The sequence below is a fragment of the Melanostigma gelatinosum genome (assembly GCF_949748355.1).
Source record: "Melanostigma gelatinosum genome assembly, chromosome: 20".
NCBI classification, from domain to species: Eukaryota; Metazoa; Chordata; class Actinopteri; order Perciformes; family Zoarcidae; genus Melanostigma; species Melanostigma gelatinosum.
In genome coordinates this window covers 15,628,757-15,642,760 of record NC_136653.1, presented here as the reverse complement: position 1 = coordinate 15,642,760, position 14,004 = coordinate 15,628,757, and the positions used below count along the sequence as shown (strand labels likewise).

Here is a 14,004-nt window from a genome sequence, read left to right as displayed (position 1 = left end):
GTTGTTGTAGGATTGCACTCTTTACTTTTTATGTCAAGAAGCTGGTGACTTATATCATCGGGCTTTTTATTGACTAAACGAATAAAGGCTTTAAAGTCATGAGGCAGACAAATGGTCTCATCAATAAGATCTGATTGGGCCAAGGTCCATATCTAACATTGTAAGCTCGCATGTTGATGGCGAGGCAAGTATACTCTCCCTTCAAAGCAATATCGAATTTCAGAGACTTTGGGATTCAGATGTTTCTTTCAGAGAAATAACTCTCTTTCTTTTCTGCAATTATCTCATATTGACATTGATATTATGACAGAAATTATGCGGCCAATGGGATGTAAGATTACGAAAAAAGATTATGAGGTACAAATGTTTTTAAAAGCATTTTGACACATTTCATACAGAAGCGGCCATTTGTGCCAATTTAACCGAACGTATTTATGACGGTAAAAGAGACAGTGCAGGTCCCTTTAAATTGCCTTTTCATAATGAACACATTTACCGAAGGTAATTAATATATAAACTATCCCGATTTGCCACTTTGATTTGTATTTCAGTTAATTGTAAAACTAATTACAGAGCAAATTATAGCTTTCAGGAAAGACCAGGGTTTTAGGGTCCGGTATCTTGGGTGCCTTATTCATTTTCTCTCCCTTAGATGTGATGAAAAGGAGCGATACATCTTGGTGATCGGCGAAGGCCAATGCTAAATGGCTCCATATTTCACCGCTGCTTTAATAGAAATATTCATGCGGGCCCCTTAATGAAATTAAACCCGCGGTGGGGACAAGAGGCAGCGCGGGCGCGTGGCGATCGAGAGTCCAGCTGTTATAATAATCATACAGGAGGCTGATAAAAATGCCTTTAATTGAAGAGAGAACCGCAAAATAAGACTTCAGGCGACTCGTTTTTACTAAATGTTCAGAGGTGAAGATGTTTATGTTGCCATTTGCAACATCATAACAGTTTTAATATCAATATGCCACGCACCCCTAGCTCTCTGTTTGTTGTATTGTTGTTGTTTAGCATTATAATTGAGAAAGGTGAAATTAAATGGCCATAAATACAAATAGACAAATGAAAAAGCTTATTTCAAAAACATTTTGGACAATTTGTCCAAGTGCAAAAACTGGACCGTCTGATCATTTTGGGACTATGATCAGCATTTGCACCGTTTTTCCACATGAATAAGTTTGAGCATTTCGTGGCAAAGCGTTAGTGAGTTGACTCTGTGTGTCTCCCTTCTTCTCTTTCACGTTTCCAGGCAGGCCCACATCCCACCCACATCAATCTCCCGGTTATCATTCAGTAATTGGTCATGATCATCAAGGTCCACAATTAAATGGCGATCCTTTACTTGAAAACCACCCGGTGACTTGTTGATTTCCCCCGAGCAAATAAACGTCCCAGGAGTGCGGTTAGCTGATGAATTGACAAAAACGAATCAGCTTTATTGGCAGACAGGTTAAGGGCAACTGGGTGTCAATAATTCTCATTTTGACCTCCTCTTCCATTAACTTTAAGTGGCTTATTAGACCGAAGTCACCCGGAGCCACGGGCCTATTATACATCTCCCTCCTCATCACACTCGAGTTCTTTCAATTACTAAATATTTTGCTGCTCGTTGCTTTCATATTTTTCCTGAATTTGACTTATTTTGACACCTACTCTTTTTTTTCTGGGAAGAAGAGAATCCAGTTGCTTGCCTTGTGATTTGTTTGATTTAACTATTTCCATATAGGGGCAAAAATCGTAAGGCTTATTTGCGGAAGTCTAATTTTAATACGACAGAACTCTGAAAACAAAACTTTGTTTGCTGATGTATCGTTAAAAGCAGTGAAGGTTCAACCCAATCAATTTGGTTGCACAGTTCCATTACAGCAGGCCAGTGTGCGTCTGTCACCCTCAACCTAGCAGAGCGACAGAAGGAGGGCTTTTACTTAAATTTCCCTGTTGGCCTCACGAGGTGCTTCGGCTCAAGATGTTCACTTTTGCGCATACTTTCATTATTAACAGACTATTAATTTATTTGATTTGCCATCTAAATTCAATAAGTTGCTAACCTGTCACATCACCTTACACGTTAGGACTGAAAATGCTGTTTTATAATCAACTTATCCAACATGTTTTGGACTGAACTGCCATTTTCTATTGATAAAATGTTTTTTTTATTTTCAGTTTTCAGGTTAGAGTCGAACAAAAATACTGTTTAACCATCTCCCTCAGATGAACCATGACAGCTCCAAGATAGATCCTCTTGTTTGAATTCAATTAAATTCTGGGTTTATGACACAAACAATTAAGGGGAATTAGCTGGAGCCCATGGCATCTTTTCTTATCAAGAACAAATATGTTTCTTTTTTTAATATGATGGAAAATTTAGTGTGCTTGTGGCTGCCGATGTTTAATCAAATGTTACACCTGTTCCTGTGACCTTGGTCAAATTGGTGATACAGTAAGCCAATCCCCAAAAATGTATACCGCACACTGGCTCCTGTAATCAGAAACAGAACGCTCCATAGACCCACTGAATTTTAGAAGCAAAAATAACATCCAGTTATATAATTGATCAAAAAACTTGAGTTTTATTTCAAACGTTTGCGTCATTTTTCCTGTAATAGCAATACCTATAAAAGCACTAACGCAGCCAACACCGTGCTTTACAGTGATGAGAGCAGAGAGGCGTTGTGACGTTTGGGACGGCCCCCTGCAGACGGCTGCACCAATCGCCTCCGTCTGACAGGGACTAAGTGTCACACGGAGCTCCTCTCTCACACTCCGGACCACATCATAACTTTTGAGAGGTGGGAAAACGGTACTGACTTCTCCTTCGTAGCAGAAGCGACAAAGACGCGTACCGGGGGCCCAATGGAGAAATCTAAAAACTTTCGTATTGACGCGCTGTTAGCAGACTATTCCCCCAAGGTGCAGACCTCTCCGCTCGCGCTTGTGACGTCCCTGTCCTCCTCCATCCCGTCGTCAGGAAGTGTGTCAGCCCTGGAGCTGACCGGCACCGATTCTTTACGCACCGAGACGCCGTCTCCACCGAGGATTTCCAGCTGCGGGTTGATTCCGAAACCGGGTTTCCTCAACAGTCCGCACAGCATGGTTGGATTACATCCGCAAAGTACCGCAGGGATCCCCGCGCAGGCTCTCTACGGCCATCCCATGTACACCTACTCTGCAGCAGCGCTCGCAGGCCAACACCCTGCCCTGTCCTACTCCTATCCACATGTCTCCCATCACCACTACAGCGATCCCATCAAACTGACAGCCAGCACCTTCCAGCTGGACCACTGGCTCCGCGTCTCCACGGCCGGGATGATGCTGCCCAAAATGTCTGACTTTAATTGTAAGTAGCTGTTTCATAACAGAATGTTCTGACATTTTTACTACAAATACATCATATAATAATAATAATAATAATGGTGCCATGGTACCCAAAAAGTCAGCTTTGTTTGTTAGAGTTTTGCTTATATTATTATATATATATATTCAATATATATATATATATACATAAAAATGATGTTGGCCTACATGATGCTGCTCCAATACAGATTATGTCACTGTGCTAAAGACTCAGACGGAATTACGTTGTTATTTCGCTAAACAAATAAGTAGTTTATTATATTTTCATGGCGCACTATTTCCCTCACTTATTATGATCTTCTGAATGAAGAGGCTGTAGAGTGATGGTTTTTCTAAGAGGAACTAAAATGGACAGATAATGGACAGTGGGAAAGTAGCGGAGTAGTGTGAAACCCACAGTTGACATGCGATTTGCTCACCAGATACTACCTTTTTTGTCTCTGCTCGTTTTAACAGATTTGTTCAAAATGGAGTGGCAAATAGCTTCTCTATGGAGATATTCATAGGTGGACGACCTTGTTGTTTAAGCAGGGCGCACATAGACAATTATATTTTATTACACCATAACAACAGAGGGCTGCCAATGTTGTATGTTCCCTTCACAATACTAAAGTATTGTTATTTTCTAATCAGTCATAGGAATGCACACAAATGTATTTAGTACATGGTATTGATGGGTTTTTTTCTGTTGTTGCAGCTCAGGCTCAGTCTAACTTGCTTGGCAAGTGCAGAAGACCAAGAACTGCATTCACAAGTCAGCAGCTGCTGGAGCTGGAACATCAATTCAAACTGAATAAGTACCTGTCACGACCGAAGCGATTTGAAGTGGCGACGTCCCTCATGCTGACAGAAACTCAGGTAATATTTCTTACAGCGATTACTTTTTTTTTTTTTTTTAACAATTTTGTTCCCCTGTTTAAAGAATTCAATGCTTTTTTAAAAAAGGTTCACAAGGTTATTTTTAAAACTGGTTTAGTTTTCAGAAAATAATTGAGAAATTGATGACCAATGCATCCTCACTTTTTCCGTCACTCCAATTGTTTAAATTTGCCATTGGGCAAATGGCAGTTAGGTCGTGTCGTTGATACTTTATTTCCATTTTAATTGAAGGGTTAAAAAAAGAATAATGTTTTCACTGTAGGATAATTGAAACACGGCAGCAGAGGTCAATGTCAGGTGGACTGGTGAACTTTACGCAATCTTTACGCATATTACGCACAGGTAGAATCCTGTTTAAACCACTTAAAGTAAATGATCTTCCTTTCCTCAGGTTAAAATCTGGTTCCAGAACAGACGCATGAAGTGGAAGAGAAGTAAGAAGGCCAAAGAGCAGGCCGCCCAGGAGGCCGAGAAGCAGAAAGGCAACAAGGGCGGCCAGGATAAATCTGACGGACTCGAAAAGTCGGACTATAAGAGCAAGACAGACTCAAAAAATGGCAGAATAAGAGACTTTAGAGACAGTGACGACGACGACGAGGGCGACAATTTCCTGTACAACTCGTCAGACTGCTCTTCAGACGACGAGAGGAATCACACCAGTGATATAAGTCCGCAGCCTTGAAGAAAGACGAAGGTGGCGATCTCCATTTGTAAAGACTGGGGGGGATTTTTGCTATAAAAATGCAGTTGCATGTAATCCAACCTCTAATCACCTTCATGCCATTTTTTTTTCATAAAAATAATACAATTTAGGTCAAGAATAGACTATCTTGGTGTCACAATCAAGCAATAAAGCAGGCGATTCATACTAGTAGGAGCATCATTCAGCACTCTGAACTGTGACATGTTGCATGGTTTATATTCCAACGCTGTAAACGGGCTCAGGATTCTGCAATCTTTCCCTGCTGCAATAGTTTGTCAGTAATATCGTGTAGCCCTCACTACAGTAAACAGCCCGCTGGTATTTGTCAAATGTTGTTCTTTGTAGTGTTCCGTAATGTGTCATATCACGCTGATAAAAAATAAATAAAAATGTTATGTTTATTTTTCTACACTGTATTTATAAAATAGTCATCCCCGTGCATGCTAAATTATAGTTTAGCGTCTCTCTTGGTGCAAACAATGTGAAATAAAAAAAAGTTTTTGTATAAAAACTCAGTTGGCATTTTTGGCGCAAAAGAAAAAAAAAAATAGTCCTTTGATTGACGATTTACTCGCAGTGTTTCAGCGCGGATGCGAACAGAGGCTCGTGTTTTCCTCCGTGCTCTGACAGCTCGGGTCATGGGAATTACTGTTAATAGCGCTGTCGGATCTGTGCAAACGTGCAGTGAGAGCAAACAGCGAGGAGGCAGTCAGACGGAGGAAACATTTCACACCACACAGGCAATGGGCTCGCATTAATAAAACCTTCTAAATGGCTTGTTGAGCGACAACTTGGCTGCTCGCGCACTATTTTCAGGGCTGAGATCATTTAAAACGTATTTAGCATCAACAACAAATGTTTTAAATGTGTTTTTTTTTGTTGATAAAAGTCGATTTAAATTATATTCTACTTTGTTACTAGTCCCATAGCCTACAGAGACCTAGACTGTTTTTACATTGAATTAAAACACCAGACATTCTTATACCAAAAAATATGTAATTTGCATGGGATCAAGAAAAAAAGAGTGAACTTCCTCAAATGCAAACAAAACATCCCATCAGCCTGATTTTCCTACCTAAACAAGCATGTCTTTATGTGTGTGCTTAACTAATATGTCAATATTGATCTTCTTTCAGCTATAGTCTATTAATTTTAACATATTTTGATTACCAATGTGACCGGGCAATAGGTCCGGTTTAATAACTCATCTGCACTGTTTACACTATGCATGACTTTACAGAATACACAGTCTACACTATGGTCCTGTACTTGTTACCAATGTTCCCGCAGTCATCAGCGTTAAACTACAGCCGGGGTTGACTGATTATGTGCCATTTGCAACAGGATTACTGAGCGATCTGTTGGTTATCTTCAGCTGTTTGCTTTAGCTGACTCAATCAAAGTTCAGCTGAGGGTCAAACCCAAACAGAACACACCAGGTAAAGCCGATGGCAACATGGCTCCCGGCTGCAGACAATGGCCAGTGTATATATGGACTGCACAGTGAGCCCATTGATCCCACTATCTCCACCTTCTAACTGACAGATTCTCAAGTTTTTCAACCAGTAGTCACCATCATTTCTCAAACAAAAACATCCCCGCTACTCAAGAACAAAGCAGATTTGTCCTTTTTGTCATCAAAAAGGAAACACTGCGTCTTAAATGTCCCATGTAATGAAAACACCTCTCCCTTCAACAGGAGGCGACAGTATACTTTGTGGACTAAAGGACATTTCCTCTGGTGGCCCATTCATGACCTGAGGCCACACTCCAGCCTCAGATTGATACAGGCCACACCAATGGAGCTAATTAACAGGAGCAAGTATCAAATGTAACAGAATGACTCTGCTATGCTAACCACGCGGGCAGATACTGGCGTCAGCGAGCAAACTGAATAGGCTAGACTTAAGGCCCCTGGGTCATTTCATCAGGGTGTGTAAACACAGAAAGGACGACACCGCTGTCGCTCCCTATTCTCACCGCTCTGTTTGTGTCACACTCGCAGCAAGCCAAGTGGAAATATCAAGAGAGAAGGATAACAACATACAAATATTCACGAACCATTTAAGGCTGAGAAAGACTTTATTAATGATGTGCTTTATTTCGTGCAAGAGTAAATAGACTTCGTAAAGCCCAGAAGAATAGCTCCGGGTGTACGGACTCGACAATATGAACTCTTGCTGGGCACTGCCTCCGTGAGGGAGATCTCGGATAAAGAACAGGCATAGAAGAAGAAGAAATGAGAGCTGATGTTAGAGAAAATAGTTCCTTTCTCAAAAACAAAGGAGTCAAAGCTTTAGGCAAAAATGTCTGATTATTGAGGCTTTTAAAATTGCTTTCAAATCCAGTTATTTTTGCAGAACAATAAAGCTGAACCAAACCACACAGTATTAAAATAATACATATACAAAGTCCGATGACTGACGCGTGTCTCAAGGCATCCATATCTTCAAGATGTAAAAATATTCATGGTAAACAATTATGTACAAGGCCTCCTCATAGCAAAAACATTAATTTAACTTCAAAAACACATCTATTCTTCTTTGAAGAAAACTGCAGGTTTGGGTTCTTTGTGTCAAGAGACAACGTCTTCTTCTGGTTGCGTACGTCTGTTGGGCTTCTGGTGCGTGTGGTTGTGTGTGTGTAAGTGTTTTACAGTTTGAGCTTGGCCTCTTTGGCGTCCATGGCTTTGGTGGCGACCTGAGCGCGCTCTGACAGTGTCGCTGCTTGCTCAGCTGGTCCCTGCGTCTGGGCATTCTTCAGCAGAAAGTGGCTGATGAAAAGCTTCAAGCCCTCCCGCAGCATTCCGAGCTTGGGAATTCCTGAAATCCTGGTGGATGGGAAACAATAAAGGACATTGATGTCAGATGTTCACATGGTGCGAAGCAGTGAAGAGGAGTCGTTTTACAAGATGCGGGCTAAAAGAGGTGAACATTTCATCCAAACCGAAATATCTATTGGATGGATTGCCATGAAAATAAGGACATTCGTGGGTTTCCAGAGGGTGAATCCATCCGACTCCAGTCATCCCCTGACTTTTCATCAAGCACCACCATGAGGTCAAATACCGTCCGATAAGATCCAATCACGGCTGTGCCTATGAGTACAGCATTGCAGAGGGCTATACACTCTTGTTTCCCTGTTCTTATTTTGCATTCATTAACATATTTAAATCCCCAAACCTGTAAGAAGTAAGTGTATGTACACAGGCTCACCTTCCAAACATGCTAGCGAGGTCCTCGGGCTCCATGTCTTTTAGCAGTTTGGTGAGCACCTGACGCAAGAAGCGCACCGTGGGCTTGTCTAGTTCGCCAAACTCTATTACCTACACAGAAAAAACAGAAGACCCCGGTGATTAGGTTTCAAGATTTAATTCAATTTACAACATCAAATATATAAATGTGATAAAGTAAAAACCTACACACGACATGTCACTTACTTTGAGTACGGAGAGGGAAAGGCACTTCTTCTGAAGGAAGAGGGTTACCAGCTGAACCAAGTTGTTGAAGGTGCTGCTGGGAAGGTTGGACAGCTCCCTCAGCTTGTCCCATAGGCTGAACTGGAAAGTCATCTTGGAGAATATAGGACATCAAAATGATTTAATAACGGCACTGAATGGTACACGGATGATTCCCCAAAAGAGGAGCAGAAAGTATAGCGAACAGAAACCAGCTCTGCATAGGTAATCCTCTCATCCAGATCCAGTTTACATGTGAAAAGCAAACATTCCCACCAGCTCTGGTTGGAGCCCTTTGATGAGGACAATGGTCATCAGTCTCTGATGCGGCCTACCTGGCAGCAAAGCAGGAAGTGTGGTCTCGCCCCCATTGTTTGTAGTCACAGTTTGAGTCAAATAATATCAGAGGTGAGAGGTGCGCGAGGCTCCCACACTGCAGAGGTGAACTACCGGCCACAGGACGCAGGTCACACGTAGTGGAACAGACTGGGTGGTCACACACGTCCAGCCGGTAATTCAAACATAAATGCAACTCTTCCACATGTTCTCATCATGACATGTACAGTAAAATGGCCTCTCCAACTTTAAAACCACAATCCTATACCGCAGTAAAATTTCTATTCGCTCTTCAGTCGACATGATTTCTATTCAAATAAGGACGACGTACAGAGTGTACTGTGGCTTTAAATGGTACATTTATCATTTCCTGAAAATACAACATTCATACAAGCAATTAGAGATTTCCTCTCTCAATCTGATAAATGTAATTACTTGATCTGAGCATCGGCATTTGTACAGCGGGAAAAGATATTCATATTAGTCCATTTTAAGACATAAATGTCAGACACTCCCGACTTGCAGCTACTAACATTTTGAGGATTGGATGCTTTTCAGTGTCTTATGTGATAGTAAATAAAATATCTTTGGGGTTCGGGGTGCTGGTTGGACAAAACAAGCAATTTAATATCATCAGCCTGGGCTTTAGGAAATTGTTCTTGGCAAAAACTAATAATCATTTTTTATAATCTTTTATAAACTGAACTGTTGATTTACCCCACAAATTAATTAGCATATTAACACACAATTAAAATAACAGTAATTTGCATAGCTACAGCTTTTATATAGATCAAAATAATTTTGGTACGGATATTGCAAATTCGTTAGGAAGAAGTCTTGAGATGGTACAATTTTATGCATTTACAGGTCAAACAATTGTCTCGGGAGAATGACTGTTAATTGTATGTTCTAATCATTGTTGTAGCCAATTAAGCTTTTGTGGAACCGGGGCAAGTTTATTGATGATGTTGTGGTTGATAAGAGATGGAGATCTAGAACTGGGTCTGTATATTTGCAAGGTTCTGTGTAAGTGGGAGTAGTTTTATTTTCTATTCTCAGTCGTCGAGGTGAGGGTTTTACCAGCTGATTACCTGAAAGCGACGATCGTGGGAGCAGAATTTCTCTCCCAGTACGGCGTAATAGGCATTGAAGGCTTTCTCCTGCAGACAGCAGTCCATCAGAACATGAACAATCTCCCTCTCCTGCTTGTCCTTCAGGCCCATCCTTCACACAGAGCAAACAAAAGGCTTTATAACATTACGGTTAAAACAAGCATGTCATATTTCCTTCTTCGGTCAACCAACGTAACATGGAGACACACTGTAGAGGTGAGCGATAACAAACCTGAGCAGCTTGTCGAAAGCATCCAGGTAATCTTCGCTGGTCATTATCACACAGAAGATGTTTCTTCTGACCTCAGTGTTCATCCTCTGTTTCCTAGCCAGATCCAACACTTTGGCACTAAACTGAAATGAATCAAAAACGACAACAGTAAAGTGAAAATATACTTAAAGTGCGGACATTACTGAATAATACCGACTAAACCTGGGGTATCATTTTTAATTCGTTTTTGTATCAACACTATGTTTTGCTACAAGCTCCTCAAATGTTACATTTTGTTGAAACACAAGCAACAGTACAATAACTGAAAAAAGTCGAAATACAACAGTTTAAATGTGGCAAGGAATAAGTAAACACGATTACAAATGTGAACTAGGAAACTAATAAAGGAAAGTATAAAACACTACTGACGATGCACCAACAAATACAATTCAGAGTGGCAAAAAATGTACAAAGTTGTAATAAAAAAATGTAAAAGTTCATTATAAGATAAATTAGTTAAATCAGAAATTGAATAAATCAAATAAAATACTACAGATACTATAAATGCTGCAACACAGACAAAATGGGACGCGATACGTTCAGTATATGCTTTCCCTAACATGGCATGGCTGATACCTTTTACATCAAAAGATGCCTAGCACCCGGGCAGACCTGCACCGGGATTCCTCTCTACCGTGTTCTAGTACTCTACCTGTCCTCCAGCAGTACTCTGTTCTGAGGTCGTGTTCCCTCGCTCTCTGATCATGGGCGCTCCGCTCCACGCCGAGCCGACGATCCACCAGCGGCCCACTTGCTCTGCTGCCAGGAGATTGTCCAGAGACACCCTCAGCTTCATGTCGCTGCCTCCTGCGCGCCGCTGGATCTGAGTAACACATTTGCCAGGGATTAGCAATAAGCGCACGTAGGAGGCAAACGCCAGTCATACAACATCAAAGAAGGACAACAAATTAGCAATCCTGAAGTAAACAACTGTTAAAACTGCTTCAATGAATGGTCGTGATGATGATGAAAGCATCCCTAACACTCTGGACTTTGGGCCTGTCGAGGTGGTACTCTAGGGCCACCTGGTGGAACAAGTGGAAGCTACTAAGAAAACAACAATCTTGTAAGAACACAATAACCGTGTTCAGTATGAGGAATAATACCACTGCCGATAAGCTACATATTCAAAATCTAATTTTGTTTTCATTAATGTAGCGAAATTAGGATATTTCAAACTAAATAAGTCATGATGTGAAAATCACCGACCAGAGTCCTCTGCAGCTTCCTCAGTTTCTCCAGAGGCTCAGGATCGTAGCCCGGGATCTTCCGCATGTCGTTGTTCTTCAGAGCCAGCATGGTTTCCAGCATGAAACGCACCTGACACATAATTCAGAGCTCAAATACACAATGCTGTAGCCATCACCAGGACATTTGATGTAATTGACGACGCCTGGTGAATGAAAGGTAATCCAGGTAAGAGGTCATTCTGTTTGCCCTACCCTGGTCTGGTCCTGGAACGTGGACCCCGTGTCGCGGGCCTTGCGTTGGCCCTCACAGATGAGCTCCTTGAGAGCCAGAGCGTCGTCCTTCCTCAGGGCGAAGCCGACATTCCTCAGCACTAACAAAACGAGCTCAATGTCCTTCTCTGTGAAGGCGCCAACAAAAAGTTTCAGGATGTCAAAGATGAGGACCGAATGCACCACCTGGAAGTTATAGAGGTGGCCGACGATGGCGACCAGGTTGTCGCATTCTTTGCTTTCCGATGGGTTCTTGTACACCTCGTCAAACTTTCGCACGACCGTCTCCAGAAATTGGGCTCCCACCTGGGAAATCATCAAAAGGAAATATTACAAACATGTGATTCATGTTGTGATTGGATTTATGTACGTTAATATCGGTGGACGATGACATATGATAAAAATGGGTCAATACAACAGCATCACAGTAAGTTGGGGTGAGACAAACCTGACAGTTGGGGTGAAAGAAAACCTCAAAACATAAGTTATAATATAAAAGTTAATGTCCATCCAAGCATGAGTTAAAGGGGTGTGTTTACCTCTAACCCGACGGCGTGATGGAGGATGCTCACAAGCAGGACGTGCTCCATCAGGAGTCTGTCAGGCATCAGGGACGGGGTGACGCAGGCTGCTAGCAGCACCTCTGTTAGGGTGTCATTCATGTCCTTCCTGCTGCAGCTCATGTACAGCTCCTCCAGCTGACCACTGATGGACACCATGTTGGGCTCAGTCAGCCTGAAGAAGACAGAAAAACGATGAATTATCACTGGTAATTCTAACAGAGCTCAGAAATCAGGTGTTACTGTGACATTGTCCAGTACGAACAGACACAGCAACATCAAATTAATGTTTGCTAACACTAGGAAACAACAGTCATAAGCTACTCGTCATACATTTTGAGAGGGGGAATGTGCTATTATGCTACAGTTACCTGTTCAGCAGGCCTTTCACGTTCCTCTTCAGTTTTTCGAGCTCAGCTTTGCGTTTCTCATCTCCAGCGCCTCTTAAGTGAGGCGGCACATACTTTCCTGCTGCAGCGCTGACCTGGACATTGGAAGAAGTATCTTACAATTAGACCCATTATGCAGCAAACGAGATGTCAATGCTGTGACAATAATAAAGAAATAGTTCTGAACTCACAGTTTCAGAATTTATGCCTGCTGTCGTTGTGTCACGGGTGTCTGCTTCTTCCTCTGTTTCACCATCATTTTCATCGTCTGATTCAGCTGCATCACTCTCACCCAGCTCGGCCTCCATTTCCTTCTCCTCAACCATTTCTTCGTCATCATCATCATCCAACTCGTTTTCCTCGTCAACTGAAGCCATATCTTCATCACTGCCTTCACTCGCAGTCTCATCTCCATGTTCTCCGTCCTCATCCGACGGCTGAGAGTCGTTCTCATCAAGTTTTTCAAAGTTATCCTTGGCCTTGTCCATGTCTTCATCCTCATCATCATACAACCCCACAGCCGACGAGCCAGACCCCAGCACACCAAGGATGTAATCGAGTCCGTCAGCCACAAAGGACTGAGGGAGAGTCTTCTTGTTTTTCCTCTTGTTTAATCCCAGGCGTTTCTCTAATCTCTTTATTTCTCTGTCCTCGTCTTCATTTGCCTCCAGAAGTGCCATTTTCCTCGATTCTTGAAGCGTATTGGCTTTCTTTACTTTATTTGCTTTCTTTGCTTTCTTGGAAGATGAAGGAGTCTCAGAGCCATCTGGTTTCTTTGTAGTAGCACTTCTGGACTGTGTTTTTAACATTCCTTTCTCCGTTTTCTCCATTTTCTGCTGCTGCGGTTCCTCAGCTGCTATTTGCGAGTTTTCACCACCATCGAGGGGTAAACTGAGGGTCGGTTTACCCTCATAATAATTTTTCATTTTGGCTTTTTTCATTTTTCGCTGTTGTTTACGTAGCTCCTTCCTACTCTTCTTTTTTACAAATCTCAAGCCATGGTCATTTTCCCCTTCTTCAGCGACACTTTTGCTTTTAATAAACTCATCCACAGCCACCAAGTACTTGTGTAACACAACATTACCTTTCTTATTCTTGCTCTTCTGCTTCACTTTCACCTTCATCTCTGCAAATTAAACTCAAGGTACAGACGCTGACTCAACCGGTTACCCTTCTTTCAGAATGCAGCTACAGACACTTAGCTGAACTACAGAGGATTTAAAACTAACGACAGACGTAAAGCAACTCTCGCCTACTTTAAACACATAAATACCTTGAACTGCACATGTATCTCCATGAGGAAAACTGTGTATTTGACCCACAAGCACGTGACCATTTCCTTCCAGGGCACGCCGAAGACCTGGCGCCTAGTGATGACGTACTTTATTATGGGGCGTTTTTCTTTTTTCTTTTTAACACTGAGCGGGTTTCCTCCGATGTAAACTGTCTCTCAACCAGTCGGGGCAATATATTT

General features: G+C 42.0%; 2 protein-coding genes across 2 annotated transcripts; one reads left to right on the top strand and one right to left on the bottom strand.

Moving 5' to 3' along the window:
• Positions 1-2,862: 2,862 nt before the first annotated feature.
• On the top strand, positions 2,863-4,924 carry mnx1 (motor neuron and pancreas homeobox 1; the record flags this gene model as incomplete). Its single annotated transcript, XM_079292181.1, has 3 exons — positions 2,863-3,346; positions 4,061-4,221; positions 4,634-4,924. The coding sequence occupies 3 exons, from the start codon at positions 2,863-2,865 to the stop codon at positions 4,922-4,924; spliced, it is 936 nt and encodes a 311-aa protein (XP_079148307.1).
• Positions 4,925-7,021: 2,097 nt separating this feature from the next.
• nom1 (nucleolar protein with MIF4G domain 1) lies at positions 7,022-13,822 on the bottom strand. The gene is made up of 11 exons (XM_079291679.1): positions 12,722-13,822; positions 12,513-12,625; positions 12,121-12,316; positions 11,564-11,887; positions 11,331-11,441; positions 10,774-10,944; positions 10,083-10,204; positions 9,830-9,962; positions 8,385-8,516; positions 8,161-8,270; positions 7,022-7,775 (listed from the first exon to the last, which is right to left on the bottom strand). The coding sequence occupies exons 1-11, from the start codon at positions 13,652-13,654 to the stop codon at positions 7,598-7,600; spliced, it is 2,523 nt and encodes an 840-aa protein (XP_079147805.1). The 5' UTR covers positions 13,655-13,822; the 3' UTR covers positions 7,022-7,597.
• Between the last annotated feature and the right edge of the window lie 182 nt (positions 13,823-14,004).